The sequence below is a fragment of the Syngnathus typhle genome, linkage group LG9, assembly GCF_033458585.1.
Source record: "Syngnathus typhle isolate RoL2023-S1 ecotype Sweden linkage group LG9, RoL_Styp_1.0, whole genome shotgun sequence".
Lineage (NCBI taxonomy): Eukaryota > Metazoa > Chordata > Actinopteri > Syngnathiformes > Syngnathidae > Syngnathus > Syngnathus typhle.
The window spans coordinates 5,132,635-5,148,452 of NC_083746.1; the positions used below are offsets into that span (position 1 = coordinate 5,132,635).

At 43.0% G+C, this 15,818-nt stretch overlaps 1 protein-coding gene across 3 annotated transcripts; it reads left to right on the forward strand.

Moving 5' to 3' along the window:
- The first annotated feature begins 52 nt into the window (after positions 1–52).
- Positions 53–15,649, forward strand: ankrd44 (ankyrin repeat domain 44). 3 transcript variants are annotated; one of them, XM_061287791.1, is made up of 28 exons: positions 53–497; positions 3,335–3,418; positions 3,676–3,754; positions 3,835–3,905; positions 4,892–5,092; positions 5,308–5,395; positions 5,713–5,855; positions 5,936–6,148; positions 6,304–6,382; positions 6,857–6,971; positions 7,045–7,127; positions 7,804–7,867; positions 8,152–8,220; positions 8,463–8,603; positions 9,019–9,084; positions 9,245–9,356; positions 9,422–9,493; positions 10,061–10,262; positions 10,358–10,445; positions 10,513–10,630; positions 10,742–10,964; positions 11,030–11,117; positions 11,396–11,479; positions 11,634–11,779; positions 11,867–11,949; positions 12,105–12,187; positions 12,268–12,359; positions 13,032–15,649. In XM_061287791.1, exons 1-28 carry the CDS (start codon positions 471–473, stop codon positions 13,295–13,297), a joined length of 3,180 nt encoding a protein of 1,059 aa, XP_061143775.1. In that variant the 5' UTR covers positions 53–470; the 3' UTR covers positions 13,298–15,649. The 3 variants fall into 3 exon arrangements, with proteins under 3 accessions (XP_061143775.1, XP_061143777.1, XP_061143776.1); XM_061287793.1 differs by having other exon boundaries at positions 13,129–13,293; XM_061287792.1 differs by having other exon boundaries at positions 12,268–12,412; positions 13,032–13,160.
- The last annotated feature ends 169 nt before the right edge of the window (positions 15,650–15,818 follow it).

The following is a 15,818-nucleotide window of genomic DNA, read 5'->3' on the forward strand; positions in this document are numbered from 1 at the left end:
TGTATGCGTGCGCGCGCGCGTGTTTGTAAGCGTGCGCGCGTGCATTGGGTTTGTTGATGCTGAGGGAGCCTCTTGTGCATCTAAGCGCAGGAAGCAAGAGACAGCCTCCAACTTCCTGCCTTATCCTTCCTCCGGCTTGACTCAACTCGCCTGACCGCCTTGTGCCTTCTGCACGCTGGGGAGGAGCGAGCTTCTCCGGGCACACACTCCCGAACCCTCCGCCCTCCATGTGGATTGTTCACTGTTCCTGCTTGGTGGAAGGAACCAGCGTTCCGGTAGCAGCAGCGGCAGAAGCCCGCGCCGGGCCTCGGCGGTGGCTTGCACCGGGCTCGGCCTTTTTCCATCACCGTCAAGCCGGGAGACGTATCGAGGAGGAGGAGGCGGAGGCGGAGCGGGCCTTGCAGCTTGCATCTCCCCGAGATTGCAGGGCTGTCGGCGCGCTTGGATGAGCCGCCGGAGCCGAGGCAGAGATGGCTGTTCTCAAACTTGCGGACCAGGTAGAACCGCTAACCAACGCTAGCATGCCCGCATCTTGCGAGTTCCGCGGTACACTTTCACACGCAACCGCAACACGTTTCTGACCTCAATTGTATTTCTAACAATTCGGCGCTGAATACGCGTGGAGGAAATTACCACCATTATCTCATTTTAACAAGGATTCTGCAGCCGAATTGCAAGAGGCTGATGGAAAGTGGGGGCATTCATGTCCTGATTTGTCCATTGCATGTGAAGCATATTAGCCAAACCAACCAAATTAATACTTAAACATCCAGCTCAATATTCACAAATAAGACCTAAACATGATCCGTCTTAAAGCAGCTTTATTGCTTTATTTGAGTTTTATAGCAACACACCTGCTATTCACTTTTAATCATGTTTTACTGAAATAAAATATATTTTCTAATATCTATTGAAAAATAAGATGCAGTATTTAAATGCATTCAACAAATATTTTGTGAGTTCCAATCCAATTCAAAATATAGACAGTATTGCAATATTTAGCGAGATATTTTCTTTTCATGAAACGATATTGTGGAAAGGTTGAAATGCACTTCATAAGCACTAAACATATGTTGACACTAATAAACAAATAAATAAATAAGTAATACACATATATATATATAAAAATAAAGACTACCGGCTGACCAAAATGAAAGTTATTTAAAAAAAACAAAAAAAACAACATTCATCTACATTGCGATTTGAAGTCGATTCTTCAGCCCTACTTCCTTATATCTGAAAAACAGACGCACACCGTTTTATCATTGTAGTTTGCAAAACAAAATTATAAATCCATTATATGCTCAATAAAGGCCCTGAGACATGTATGAGGGTTTTTTTTCAGTACTTCATCACATGATTCTCTTTAGCACTTGTAAGCACTTAAGCACCTTAACACCTCAGCAAAAAAAACGTGATTGTGCACTCCAGATGAATAGCTTGAGGCACCCAAGCATTGCACAACCGGTCTTATAGCTATGTTAAATATCTGCTGTCACAGTTTTTTCCCTAACCCAAGTGAGTCCATCCTGCTTGCATAAAACAAGAAATGCACAACCCACAACCAGCGAGTTACTTACGCAACACAAACCCTAACCCTATATTTTTTATTTAAAAAAAATTATATATTAATCGTAGATGTATCGTGAATGAATCACAGCAAGGTTTAAGATATCGGCAAATATCGTATCGTGCTTCTTTGTATCGATATGATATCGTATCGTGACAAAACCTGCGATTTACACCCCTAATGTATATACATCTAATGCTTGCTGTACAAATTAAAATTTACACAACTGTTATTTTTGTACTAGCAGATGACATTTCTGCATCATACTGAGAGTGCTGTCTCTAATATTTTGTCTTGATGATGTTTGTCCTGAAAAAAAGAAAGAAAAGGATTATAGCAAATTAGAAATCAGCAATGGCCAAAAGTAATTGGACATGCAGATTTCTAACAACTCGTATTGAATAAACAAGTATGAGCAACAGTATTTGTATCGGCACATTATAAAAAGTGCTCAAAATAAATAAATAAAAATAAACAATTGACTAAGAATGGACAAAAAGTATATGGATGACCACATTTTAATAAATACAAATAATAAAAACTCAACAATGGCCTACACGTAAACCGAAAATAATCAGACATCCATGAATAAAAAGACAGCTGGTGTACCTAATTAAGTGGCCGCTGGGTGGAATTCCTCACAGGCTTTGGGCTTGTGTTTCCGCAATAGCAGAAATTCCTGACGTGGTGCAGCATCATCCTTCTGCTGCACGGCAGAAATAACTTTTTCTTTTTTTCTTTTTGTATAGTAACTTCAAAGTGGGATTTCCTGTTTTTTTTCCCCCAGACAGCATTGCAATGTCTGATAACTAGATTCTTCAGCTGAAGGGATTCTCTTGTAGTTTTATTGTTAGCGAGACAGAGATATTCCTTAAACTATAGGATGAGCCACATTCAAAAAAGTCAAGGTCAAGGGTTCCCAGCATGCTCCCATAATTGGGAATATAGCAGGAAACTCAGGAAGTCGTTGGCCCGGGAGCTGTGGAAAGACTGGTGGCGAATGGGGGTGGGGCTGAGGCGCTTTGTTTTAAAATGGCATTAAGGATAGACTCGGTAAAACAAAGTGCGAAGAAGAGGAAGCATTTTGTTGGTGAGTTTGAAAGCAGAAGTAAAACGCTTCCTCTCTGTCGTTTCTCAGAAGGCCAAGGCGAGCGAACAGGAAGCTTGGCAGGAAGTAAAATGTGACTGCAAGAGCATATTTGCTGCCTTCGGGTCACCAGTTAACATTCATGAGTTGCAGGGATTCAACTCTTGAGCAAAAGTCTCCTGATTTGTCAGAGTTGTTTGTTTTTACGCAGTATGATTCCAATGAGTTATGATGAGATGTCTTCCAATTACCGGTACACTAAAAAATAAACAATCTTTTTGAGCCTCACTAAGCAGAACTCATAATGAAGACTTGCTGACATCGTGATGGTTCCGTTCGGTCATACGTGTGTGTCACAAACATGCTGATAATGACACAAAAGGAGCATTGCAGTGCCACCAGACTCCATTCACTTCACGTCTGACATCCAGGAAAGAAAATAGGGGCTTCAGGGACAAAGGCCCCCGTGACACGCACGCACATGCACACAATCTTGATTGACAAAAATGTGTCTCATTGCAAATATTTCCTACTCGACAGACCCAGTGTTGTAGCGGCGAAGGACACTTTCGATGTCCTGCAAGGTCACACATGGCACAGCTCGCGTTTTCACAGTCAGCGTCACGCTCTCTCTGTCGATCACGTTAACGTGCCTCCTTTATTTGTCGTTTCCGCAGTCGCCTCTCATCCAGGCCATCTTCAGCGGCGATCCGGAGGAGATCCGAATGCTCATATACAAGTCTGAAGATATCAACGCTCTGGTGAGAATACTCCGATGCCATTGACGACTATAGCATCTAGTTGAACTGGTCTAGACCAAGAACAAGCCCATTGAACAGTCTGGCGACCCCACGAAATCCCCCCAGATACAAACAAAATTTGAGAAATTGTGATTATTAGAACTTGTACATGCATGTAGCTGCAGTGGCATGTGTTTGTGCTCATCGAAGAGAACAATACACGGACCAGGATAAATGTGTTTATAATTTCTAGACTGGCATTCGTCTTCCTGCCTCAGGATGCTGAGAAGCGCACTCCGCTTCACGCAGCGGCCTTCCTTCGCGATGCCGAAATCACAGAACTCCTTATTCTCTCCGGTAAGAAAGCGCATTCCTTCAACTCCTCGCCTCCATCTCACTTCCTCCTCTCACCGATATCCGCCGGTACGTACGTGCAGGTGCCCGCGTCAACGCCAAAGACAACATGTGGCTCACCCCCCTCCATCGGGCCGTGGCGTCTCGCAGTGAGGTAACTACCGTCACGCAAAATACTTTGAGGCCCCTCCGAGCAATGTATCGCGGTGCACCTGTTAAGTGAGAAACGAGTCCAACCAGCCGGGGCGGTGGCAATGATGATGTAGATGTGAATCCAAACAAGAAGTCAGTATATTGACACAGCTAATTAATTTCAAGCATGGACGGACGGGCAGATGTTTGGTGCATAAAACAAGGAATGTGCAGGGAGGCATCATCATCAGAAAGAATTACAAATGAGCAAATAATGAAACTCTTCACTTTTATTGCTCCAGTCTTTTATTGTATATATTACATATAGAACATTAGATTAGATTATATTACAATATAGTGTTTTTCCGCTCTGCTGAATTTCCAGATTTCATATTCTTTGCCACACTGATCTTTTTATTATCTGCTCAAACATGTTGACAAGTAGCTAAGATGCTTTGTTGTCTTGAAAGTACAAAAAATTAATGGAATTCAATTCTAATCATAAGAAAGTAGATCACCAGGATTTTTGAATAAACGGAATGAGATCAGGTTCAATTTACAATCGCTCACGTCGTCCACCTAGTGGGCAAAAAAGAAGTGCCCGTTTCCAAGTTTCCCATTATTTTGACTGTGAGGGGGACAGTTTGGAATGCAACAAATATATTGTTACCTTGGCCAAAGCCACTTTTGTCTTTGAGGCAATTTTTGTTTGAGTGACATGCAGAACCAAACATTCAATTATTTCTTTTTTTACCTTATCTGATGTAGCATACAACTTTATCTGTGGCTCCAACTTGACCTTAGACATAACTCTTTTATTTGGGAAAGAGAGCGCCAAGCCTTACATACTTGAAATACACGAGTGAATGACTAAACATAAGTTATACACAACAAATGACAACAGGTCACAGAAAAGCAACCCATAATAAGAATCCAGATTATGTGATGGGTCACACACACAAAAAAAAACCCCAAAACAATTATAACCTGCTGCCGTTTTCCCTCCAGGAGGCAGTGCGAGTGTTGATCCGCCACTCGGCCGACGTCAACGCCCGCGACAAGAACTGGCAGACGCCGCTCCACGTAGCCGCCGCCAACAACGCCCTGCGCTGCGCAGAAATCATAATCCCACTGTTGAGCAGCGTAAATGTTTCGGACCGCGGCGGGCGCACCGCCTTGCACCACGCTGCCCTCAATGGCCACACAGAGGTACTGCGCACACCAGACCTGTTTTTGTCCTTTAGTTCTTTAGCCATTCATATGCATGGTTGATGTCGTGTCGAAAGGATTCATTTCACTTCCATTCATTTCACTGGGAGATATTTCGATTTATGAACGTTTCAGTTTACAAATGGGATCACAGAACTGATCAAGTTCATAACTTGAGGCTCCGCTGTAATCATAATTTTATAATTTCGTTTCAGATGGTGAACCTCCTTCTTGCCAAAGGAGCCAACATCAATGCTTTTGACAAGAAGGATGGGCGAGCGCTGCACTGGGCCGCCTTCATGGGTAAAGACCTTAAAATGATCAAACATTAATGATCCGGTGTAGATTTGTTTTGAATTACATACATTCTACTTATTGGCAGATAATTGCTGAAAAGATTGAGTACTATGTTGTACTCAATTGTTGAGACATTAAAGAAATGCTAATGGGAAATCACCTGAGGTCTGCAGACTCGGTTTTATGAGCAGAGCTCAGAGCTCAAAGCAAACACGGTGATGCACAATTTAGCTGTTATGCCTGCACACAAATGAAACAAGCTTGCAACAGAAGTGAAGAACGCTCCTGGCACTGTTTGTGGTCATCTGTCATTTTTCCTGCAGGTCATTTGGACGTGGTGTCTCTACTGGTGAGTCAGGGGGCGGAGCTCTGCTGCAAGGACAAGCGAGGGTACACGCCGCTGCATACGGCGGCATCTAGTGGACAGATGGCGGTGGTCAAGCATCTTCTCAACTTAGCCGTGGAGGTCCCTACCGACTGCCCTTTCGGTGTCTCTCGTCGTCGGCTCGGCCTAAATAACCTCTGCTCATCTTTTGTCACGGACAGATCGACGAGTCCAATGCCTTTGGCAACACGCCGCTGCACGTGGCGTGTTTCAACGGTCAGGACGCTGTCGTCAATGAGCTCATTGACTACGGTGCCAACGTTAGCCAGCCCAACAACAAAGGCTTTACGCCGCTGCACTTTGCCGCCGCTTCCACGCACGGAGCGCTCTGTTTGGAATTCCTGGTCAACAACGGCGCCGATGTCAACGTGCAGGTACGCCGAATGAGCAGCTTGTTTTTCATTTGAATTTTTTTGTGCCTTTATTTTTTTTTCCAACCTTTTCTCTTTAGATTTCTGTCATTCATAACTTAGCATTTAAGAATGTGTTATTATTATTATTTGATAATAGGATTCTTTCTTTTCTGTAGAGTCGAGATGGGAAAAGTCCTCTCCACATGACAGCAGTGCATGGTCGCTTTACTCGCTCTCAGACTCTGATCCAGAATGGTGAGTCATCCGCTCCATGTCTTTTTCTGCCCAGAACACAGGTTGTCGTGTTCAAATTTGCCGTGTTTCTAACAGTATTTTATGTCCAGAAGATATTTCTCATTCGTCCGTTTTGACGAACATCGATATAAAGTCTAATCGAAGCTAACGTGACTCCAAGAAGATTGTTTAGAAACTCTTATCTGATCATTTTTCACATTTAAATGATTATTAATGATTAAATCAAAATTAAACACTGTACATTGAAATGCCAAAATGTTGAACCAAACCATAAAATTGAATCTAATGCAAGTTTGCTTGTTTAATACGAAACAGCAGACATGGTACGGTCATTCCAAACAATCTCCTTACACACCTGGAGCAGCAACATACATAGCATACATATTGTATTACACCCTCAGACATATAGGGGTTCACAACAGACATTTCAAATGTGAAATTCGATCTTCGCTGACGTCAGGCGTTTTGTGTCAGGCGGAGAGATCGACAGCGTGGACAAGGACGGCAACACGCCGCTGCACGTCGCCGCACGCTATGGCCACGAGCTGCTTATCAACACCCTCATCACCAGCGGAGCCGATTGCACCAGGTATCATAGCGTCCCGGCTGACAAAAAAATAAAAATCCGCCACGGTGACCGATGTTCATCCACTTTCTGAAAGGCGAGGCGTCCACGGGATGTTCCCTCTGCATATGGCCGCCTTGAACGCCCACTCGGACTGCTGCCGCAAGCTGCTCTCCTCAGGTAGTAGTGTGCGATATGACTCAACATACGTACATGTTATTTACAATATTGTTTCAATTGACATGGATACACACGCATGTAAATAGTGTGGATCCATTGCAGAATGTGATTGAACAAATCGAAGACAAAAGGTTGATTTGTCATTTTCAAATACTCCATCTGAAATAGCAACTATGGCAAGGCGGTGCAGACAAAAAAAAGTGTAACCAAATGCCATATAATTGTATTCTATTCCAAAATATTTCGCTTTCTAAGTCAAACTAACTCAATTTCAAGAATACTCTGCCAATAATCCCCCCCCAGCAATCAGGGAATTAAAATCGTCAAAGGTATCATTGTAGCATGTTCAAAGCAAGCCCAAAAAAAAAAAGTGTCAATGTTTATGCATGGTTAAGAAGCAGCTATCTTTGTGTCTTTGTGCTTAATTTAAGTTTTCCTGCACCCGAATACACTCTAACACCTAACCCGTTTCCTCACCACCTGTCTCACTAATGCCTGTCTCTCTTTCTGTCTCTCTTTGTCCTGCCTCTTCCTGTCCCCTTCCCCGACCACTTCCTGTCCTTCTCTCGTTGCGGGGGCTGCTGCTGTTTTTCCTCCCCGCTCACTTCCCTCTCCCTGACGCCCTCTTCAGGCCGGAGATTTAGTATAATGTGTAACGACTCGGTCCTGTGTGCAGGCTTTCAGATCGACACACCTGACAGTCAGGGGAGGACGTGCCTGCACGCCGCCGCCGCTGGAGGGTGAGCGCCGAATTATGAAAATCTCCACTTTCTGATAACTTTGAAAATTGTTGCCCAACAGAACTCAAATCAATGCTACACCGGATTTAAAATGTTAACTATTCCGAGAGAAACCTGTTTGGTGCAGGTATAAATAAATGTCTTTTTATTTGAAATAAAATATTTAGCAGATAAAATATTGCAAAACAATAGACATGAGTTCCTCTTTAAGTGTTGAAAGAAATGTGTTCAAAATGAATGTGTTCTTTTGCTTCGTGACGCTCGTGTTTCTTATTTGAGTGCAGCAACGTGGAGTGTGTCAAGCTCCTCCTGACGAGCGGCGGTGACCACAACAGGAGAGACAATTGCGGCAGGTGGATTATTTTATGTTTATCATGGCGTTACTGATCACTGATAGGACTTATTGCACTTTTATAAAGATAAAATCAAGTGTTTGCAAACTGAAAACTGCATAATAAATATTAAAGCTTTTTTTTTCAAATCCTAAATAACTATAACCTTTGTGTGTACACAAACTGCACATGCATGAGGAGGTTTGCATTCCTCTGAGTCCAGCTGTGACCATATTTTGTTGTTTTCAACTGGTCTCCCTCAGGACTTCCCTGCACTATGCCGCCGCGAGCCGCCATTATCAGTGTCTGGAGACGCTGGTGGTTTGTGGGACTGCAATCAATGCCACTGACAAGTGGGGGCGCTCCGCCCTCCATTACGCTGCAGCTTCGGACCTGGACAAAAGGTAATTGAACAACTGGAGACTTAATTTGTTACCCCAGTGCCATCTCATTGAAGATCCAATCTACGATTAAATATGTAGTGTTCTACTCCAGATCTATAGGTGGCAGTAATATATATTAAGTGGTAGCCAAAACCATAGACACAGATCTCGTATTACTCGAATTGAATTCCTGAGGTCAAACCAGCCCCCAAGAAGAATGTTCCACCTAACTTTTCCGAAACGAGAGCCACTGTGGCTTTTCGGCCATTTACGGAAATCTGGGAAGTCAGTGCAACATATAAACACTTAGTACTTTATGGGGCAGATCTTTCACATCCAACATGCTTGAAATACTATAAATTGCATCAACAGACTGTTTCCCGGCATCACATTTCAAAATTGATACAAATTAAAATGGGTGGGAAATGTCTTTCAGGCGACGTGTCGCTCTGGAGCCTGAGAGTGAAGGAGTCCAGGCAGAGAGGGAGAGAGAGGCAGCATTGTGAGTCTGTTTTTCTTCCTATTTCTCTTTTTAAAAATATTTTGTTTAATGGCACTACTAGAGGATTAAGCATTACAGATTTTCCACAATCACGGCCTAAAATGGATGCCTCATTTTCCTTTCTTCAGCCTTGTGATTGTTGCCCCATCCTGTTTTGCAGATGTCTGGAGTTCCTGCTTCAGAGTGGAGCGACGGCCTCGCTCAAAGACAAACAAGGATACAGTCCTGTTCACTATGCTGCAGCCTACGGACACAAACACTGCCTGGAGCTGGTCAGTACGCACACAGCGTGCATTTGGACACAGGTCCGATGCACTGACGACATGTCAATTCGCAGCTACTGGACAGAGATGACGGTTACCATGACGACCTTGAATCACCCAACGCCAGGAGCCCCCTGCACCTCGCTGTGAGTCTAAATATATACAGAGCCACTTTCTGTTTACTTACTCGCTTGACTTCTTTTTGGCATCATGAGAAATAAATACAAACTCATGTAGTCGTGCTGGTAATAAAAAAAAAAATCGTATTTACTTTCCTGCTAAATCAAATGACCTCTCGTGAAGTAAAAAGTACTTTCCGAGAAATATAAATGATTTATTTCAATCTCGCGAATAAGATTCCCTGTTTACTTACTGTTTGATAAAAAAAAAAACCGTAATAAATTCTTATTGTAAGATATTTAAAGCAAAACGCTAAAGTGACGGATGCACTTGGACAGTGATTACTTGAGGTGCAGAGCCGCTACAGTGAACAGTAGCTGAACCACTTGCAATTGAAAATTTGTGATATCGACTCCCATATGTTTGAAACATGTTTAAATTTTGCAGAACACATTGACATATTCGAAAACACACAAAAATTGCAAGCACAGATGTATAGAAAATACTGGGGATGGGCCAAACAGCGATAACTGGAAAAAGTCAATCAATCAATCATCAGTAAGTTAATCAAGAGTTGTTTCGGCTGTGCGTAGGCATACCACGGCCACGCTCAGGCCCTCGAGGTGCTGCTCCAGGGCGAGAGGGAGGTGGACCGAGTGGACGAAGCCGGCCGCACCCCCTTGGCCATGGCGGCGCTGCGGGGTCACGCCGACTGCGTTCACATCCTCCTCAGTCAGGGGGCGTCACCCCGCACTTGCGACATGCGGCACAGGCGCACCCCTGTACACCTGTCAGGTGGGGGGTGGGGGGGTGGGGGGGTCAATCCTTCAAGTTGCAATTCAACTTTGAGCTCACTGCATGCTAACATTTTGTCCCATCTGGCTCCGCAGTGATGAACGGTCACACGACATGTTTGCGCCTCCTGCTGGACGAATCGGACAGCGCGGCTCTCGCTGACGCTGCTGACTGTCAGGGACAGTGAGTCATTGTACACGCACACACACGCGCGCACACACACATATTTGCATACTGTCTATGTGTACAGGACACCTCTGATGCTAGCTGTGGCGGGGGGTCACGTCGACGCCGTGTCGCTGTTGCTTGAACGGGAAGTCGACGTCAACATGGCCGACAAGCACGGCTTGACCGCGCTGCACCTTGGGGTGAGTGATACAGGTGGCTCCAAACTTGGAATTAGCTAGTCAGCCGATTTAAAGTGCTAGATGATGTAACTTTAACTATCGTAGGGATGAAATTTTACCCAATCTTTGCAGCTGCTATGTGGCCAGGAGGAGTGTGTCCAGTGCCTGCTGGAGCAGGAGGCATCCATATTGTTGGGCGACGCTCAGGGTCGCACCGCCATTCACCTGGCGGCGGCAAGAGGCCACGCCTCCTGGCTGAGCGAGCTGCTCAGCATGACCTGCCCCGAACTCGACTCGCTACCTCCACTCAGAGACCACCACGGTTACACGCCGCTGCACTGGGCCTGCTACCATGGTCGGTGTTGGGATGACTATGCGACTAGAAGGAGTCTCGTGATTTCAATATGCGTGTGCGATTAGGTCACGAGGGATGCGTGGAGGTTCTACTGGAGCAGAAAGGTTGCCGCTGCATCGACGGGAACCCTTTCACGCCACTGCACTGTGCTGTGTGAGTGCAACGTAATAATACAACGGCACTGTTTTGGGTGAATGCTGAGGATCATCATTATTATCAATATTATTTGATACATTTCGATTGCGTTGCCCTTTAAATAACATGGCTTGTGGACAAAAACAGCAAATATGAGGTAGGGGAATTAAATAAATGATAAATACTAGGTGGAATTTCAATTGCTGGACTGTAGATAAATACTCTGTTGAGCAATAGTTTTTTCTATAATGTTTTTCCATGAGGCAAATCTCAATTAGTTTGCACATTTTGAACAGGGTAAACAACCATGAGGCCTGTGCATCATTGCTGCTGGAGGCAATGGGATCAGACATCACCGGCTGCAAGGATGCTAAGGACAGGTGCTAATGTTTGTTTTTTTTCTCTAGCCCTGAGGTTTTGCTGAGTATTTTTCTTTATGGAAAACACATAACCATAAAAAAAGAAAATTGGGCGCTGGAACAGATGAATTGCATTTGGATTTATTTCAATGGGCTTTTCTTCTTTCTCCTTCAGGACCCCCCTCCACGCGGCAGCTTTCTCTGGTCACGTCGATTGTGTCCAGCTGCTCCTTTCGCACGACGCGCCAGTTGATGCCACAGACCAATCGGGTCGCACGGCACTAATGATGGCGGCCGAGAAAGGCCGCGTCGGGGCCCTTGGTAGACACAACAGACTATCCGTCATGTTTGATGTGTTGACCAAACCACATGTGTGTTGATTTGTTTTGGTGCGTGTGTCCTGTCCAGAGGTTCTGCTGAACAGCGCCTGCAGCTGTCTCCATTATACTGATAAAGACAGCAACACTGCTCTACATTTAGCATGTAAAAATGTAAGTGTCCACAAGTACAAACAAAAAAAAACAGCATTGTTGTTAGTTACTAGCATTATGAGAAAGCTTTAGCAGGAACAACCAATCAGAAGTTGACAAATGATATTATTGGCAGCTCTGTACGGTTATCAATGATCCTATTTGATGACCTCCAGGGAAAGGAAGAATGCGTCCTGCTCATTTTGGAGAAGCTGTCCGACTCAGCGCAAATAAACGCCACAAACGCAGCGCTACAAACGTGAGTTCCTTGTGACGGGAATCGGAAAAACAGCCGCTCACATGATTGATGCTACCTTTGACGACCTCATGTCTCGCCAGGCCTCTCCACTTGGCAGCTCGCAGTGGACTCAAACAGGCAGTCCAGCAGCTGCTGACCCGAGGAGCCAACATTCAGACAGTGGACGAGAACGGTAGGATGAACTTGGCCGGCTCCAAAAGACGCAGCTGCCTTGATGCATAGCATGCAAGTTTCCCATCCCTGTTTACTTTATATTCTATGCATTTATTTATTTTTTCTTAAATTGGGGGTTCCCACTCAGCTCTTCGGAATGTTTCGAAAATTAAATTGAAATGTTTCACTCAAAAAAGTAGAGATGAAAGGGAATATTCATCATGTATGTATTCATATTATATTTTATATACGTACTTTACAAATGTACTTGTGAAATTATTAAGCATGAGCTGTTGCTGGAATCTTCCTTGTCCGTCTACTTGAAGCTGTCAACTTGCTTCTTTGGCGGTGACAGTGTGCAGTGTAGCATACTGTATGGACAAAAGTTGTTTGGCTTTTTCTTCCACACCAAACTCATCCATACTCGTATAAATCGTCCTTTGTGCAAAACTTTTCTAGCACAAAGTAGGACACATGAGCAATGGAGAGCTATCGATTAATTGAGAGGTGTGTCCTAATACTTTGGTCCATCATGCCTGAACTGTGCAGCCTCCCCCTTCTGTGTGTTCAGGCGCTGCTGAAACACTAACACGAATGCTGCGGCATCCTTTTGTCTCCCGCTTTGCCATTTCCGCTTCCCGGCCATTTTGTCCCCCCACCCCTTTGCCCCCCTTCTGTCTCTGTACCGCAGGTTTGACCCCCGCTCTGGCTTGCGCGCCCAGCCGCCAGGTGGCCGACTGCTTGGCGCTCATTCTGGCTACCATGATGCCTTTCTGCTCCCCTTGCAGCTCTGGTGCCCCCTCCCCAGGCGCCCTGCTAAGGATGCTGCCCCCCAAGGCGCACAAAGACCCCGGCGTAGCCGCCATCCCCCGGGGCCCGCGTGGCACCCGGAACCCCTCAGGACCCTCCAGTGAGGGGACCACAGAGAACGACTCTGAGGATTCAGAAACTTTCTGAACCTTTCTGGTCGCCAGAATTGCTCTCTATGCCATCTTTTCAAGAAGGAATTGATGCGGGTCATTTGCATGTTTTATTGTTTCTTCTTTGTACTCATGGGTGCTCGAATCCAAATCGACCTTGGTACTCGGCCTCTGGCTGGCGGGGTGACTCGCCTCAGACTTTTCAATCTTAACAAGCAAGAACAAGAAGCCATTTTTAACCGTTTATTTGGTACGAAGCAAAGCCCAAAGTTGAGTCATTTTAGTCATCTTTATTGATATTTTGATTTCACGTACTGAATAAGCAGCATTTACACAATAATAATATTATAATGTAACTTAATCACTGGAAAGATGTGGTATACGCACTGGGTCTGTGAATTAATGTTATTAGAAAAAAATACTTAGTCACCTCGTTACCCGAAACAAAGGTCTTAAAAATTGCTGCAATTTAATGGAAACAGAAGATATTGCGAAAAGTTTCAAGGTGCAACTTTACAAAAAGTCATCATGTGAGGAAATTGAAATTTCATAAAATTATAAAATAAATACTAGTATGTCCTAGTTTCACAGAAAACCAATTGGAGAGGATAGTCATTTTAAAACAGTAGTATTATAAGCTGTAATTTAACTAGGATAAAATTGAAACACAAGAAGATTTTACAAGAATATTTGCAGTACAAGAAGTATTGCGCAATTTCATGACAATGTTGGAAGTTATAGGAAAGTAAAAAAAATTGCTATAATGAAGTTGAATGGTCCATAACGTCAAGGTAATGAAAAACTGTATATTATATTTAAAACACTTGTAATATTAGGAAAGTTAGAAATTTACATTTGAAACCGTAATGCCATAATTTTACAAAAACATTATATTGTGAATTAAAAATTCACCCACGTTTTAATACAAAAATCTTTAATTTTATAAAAATAAATATGTTTTGATAGTTATTTCCTTAGCATGAATTAGTCAAATCACCCCAAAAAAAGTTAGAAATCTCGAGAAAAATACAAAAACATTGGTGAGACTGAAGTTGAATCATTCCATGATTTTATAATACTGGCCTAAAATTATAAGCAGATGATTATCCCGCAAAACAAAAGTCATAATTTCACAAAAAAGGTTTTTGCGAGAATATCGCAACGTGTGTACGTCGGTTTTATTTATTCTTTGTTACCTGAAGCACAAAATGGTGAGTAGTTATGTAGGAAAGATTCCCCAAATGTCTGCACAATTTCTCACTCCTTCTGCATGCCGACTTTTGTGAATCAGGGTAGCCCTAGATTAGCCTCTTGAAAGTATACAAATATTTTGCCTAAAAACATTCCCCTTGATCATGCATGTTCGCCTGACAGGGTTATTCCTTTATTCATTATTTATATAAATAGATTTGTATTGAAACATTGGTACACAAACTGCCAGCACTTCAATGTGAAACCTCTGCTTGACTACCTACCAGCAATGTGCCATCAAATGTGTGCAGTGCCTTGACGTCGGTGTATTTTTTTTTTTAAATCACCAATTTTTGAATTGAATCACCCACGGGGATCTAAAAACCTATTCACTTGAGAGAAAACAAAATTTAGATTTTAATTAAAGAATTTTATAGGAATCAAATTATGATCTTAAAAGCGTAAATCCTGCATTTGGTAATTTTACAATTTTTTTCCCCCTTTTCAGTGTGGCTTTTCAATGCTCCCTCGAAAATTTCTTATATTTCCTTCTTAGAAAATCTGAATATGATACTTGTGTGTTTTTGTACATTGTTTCGGCGAAGACCACTAACAGACTCGCTTTTGTTGCTTGTCTCTCAAAGGCAAGCGTTAATCTGATAATAAAAAAAACAAACTAGAATAAACCAAATGTTCCTTCCTTGGAGATTTGAACAGAAACATGACATTTAGTCATGACTGTACAAGTAGCTCCAAATGTGCTGCGTTTTTCATCAGTGTGTATCGTGAAGAAACAATTTACTCAACTTTCATTTGACAGTGACATTTCAGTTTGAATCAAATTTTCAATGCAATGTACTTTTTTTCCTGGGCTACGATCCAATGCAAATATTTGTTGGGTCATCGAGTTTGTGGCGAGTTAAAGACGAAACTGCCCACATTGGTACTGCTGTTTTATATGATGTTGATTTGTAACGCTTTGTATGACTCTCGGCCATCTGAACACAACCTGTTTGAACCTAATTTAATGCATAATACAAGCAGAGGTGTAGGACATGTAGTTTTAATACAAAGATGAGCTTCACGAGTCGTGACCATTGTCACCCCAAAATGAGCAGTTCCTGATGCAGTATGACCACACTTCAGTGTTTTTATATAGCAATTGTACATTTGGAAAAAATAAATGTGCTGCAGTTTTCTTTTTGTTCTTTTCTTGAGTTGTAGACTAAAAATAAATAGAAGCATATTTGGGCAACATGGAAAAAAAGACATTTATTGTATTATTTACTATAAATCTATTAATATATGGATAAAAAAAAAATGATTTAAACTACATTTATAATTAGAATTTATTAACCAATTATTTA

Bases quoted from the DNA above. Each gene is read 5' to 3' on its own strand.
- ankrd44 (XM_061287791.1), top strand. From the start codon at position 471: ATGGCTGTTCTCAAACTTGCGGACCAG. The intron at 5,093-5,307 runs GTACTGCGCACA...ATTTCGTTTCAG, and splicing joins CCCTCAATGGCCACACAGAG to ATGGTGAACCTCCTTCTTGC. The intron at 6,383-6,856 runs GTGAGTCATCCG...GTTTTGTGTCAG, and splicing joins TCAGACTCTGATCCAGAATG to GCGGAGAGATCGACAGCGTG.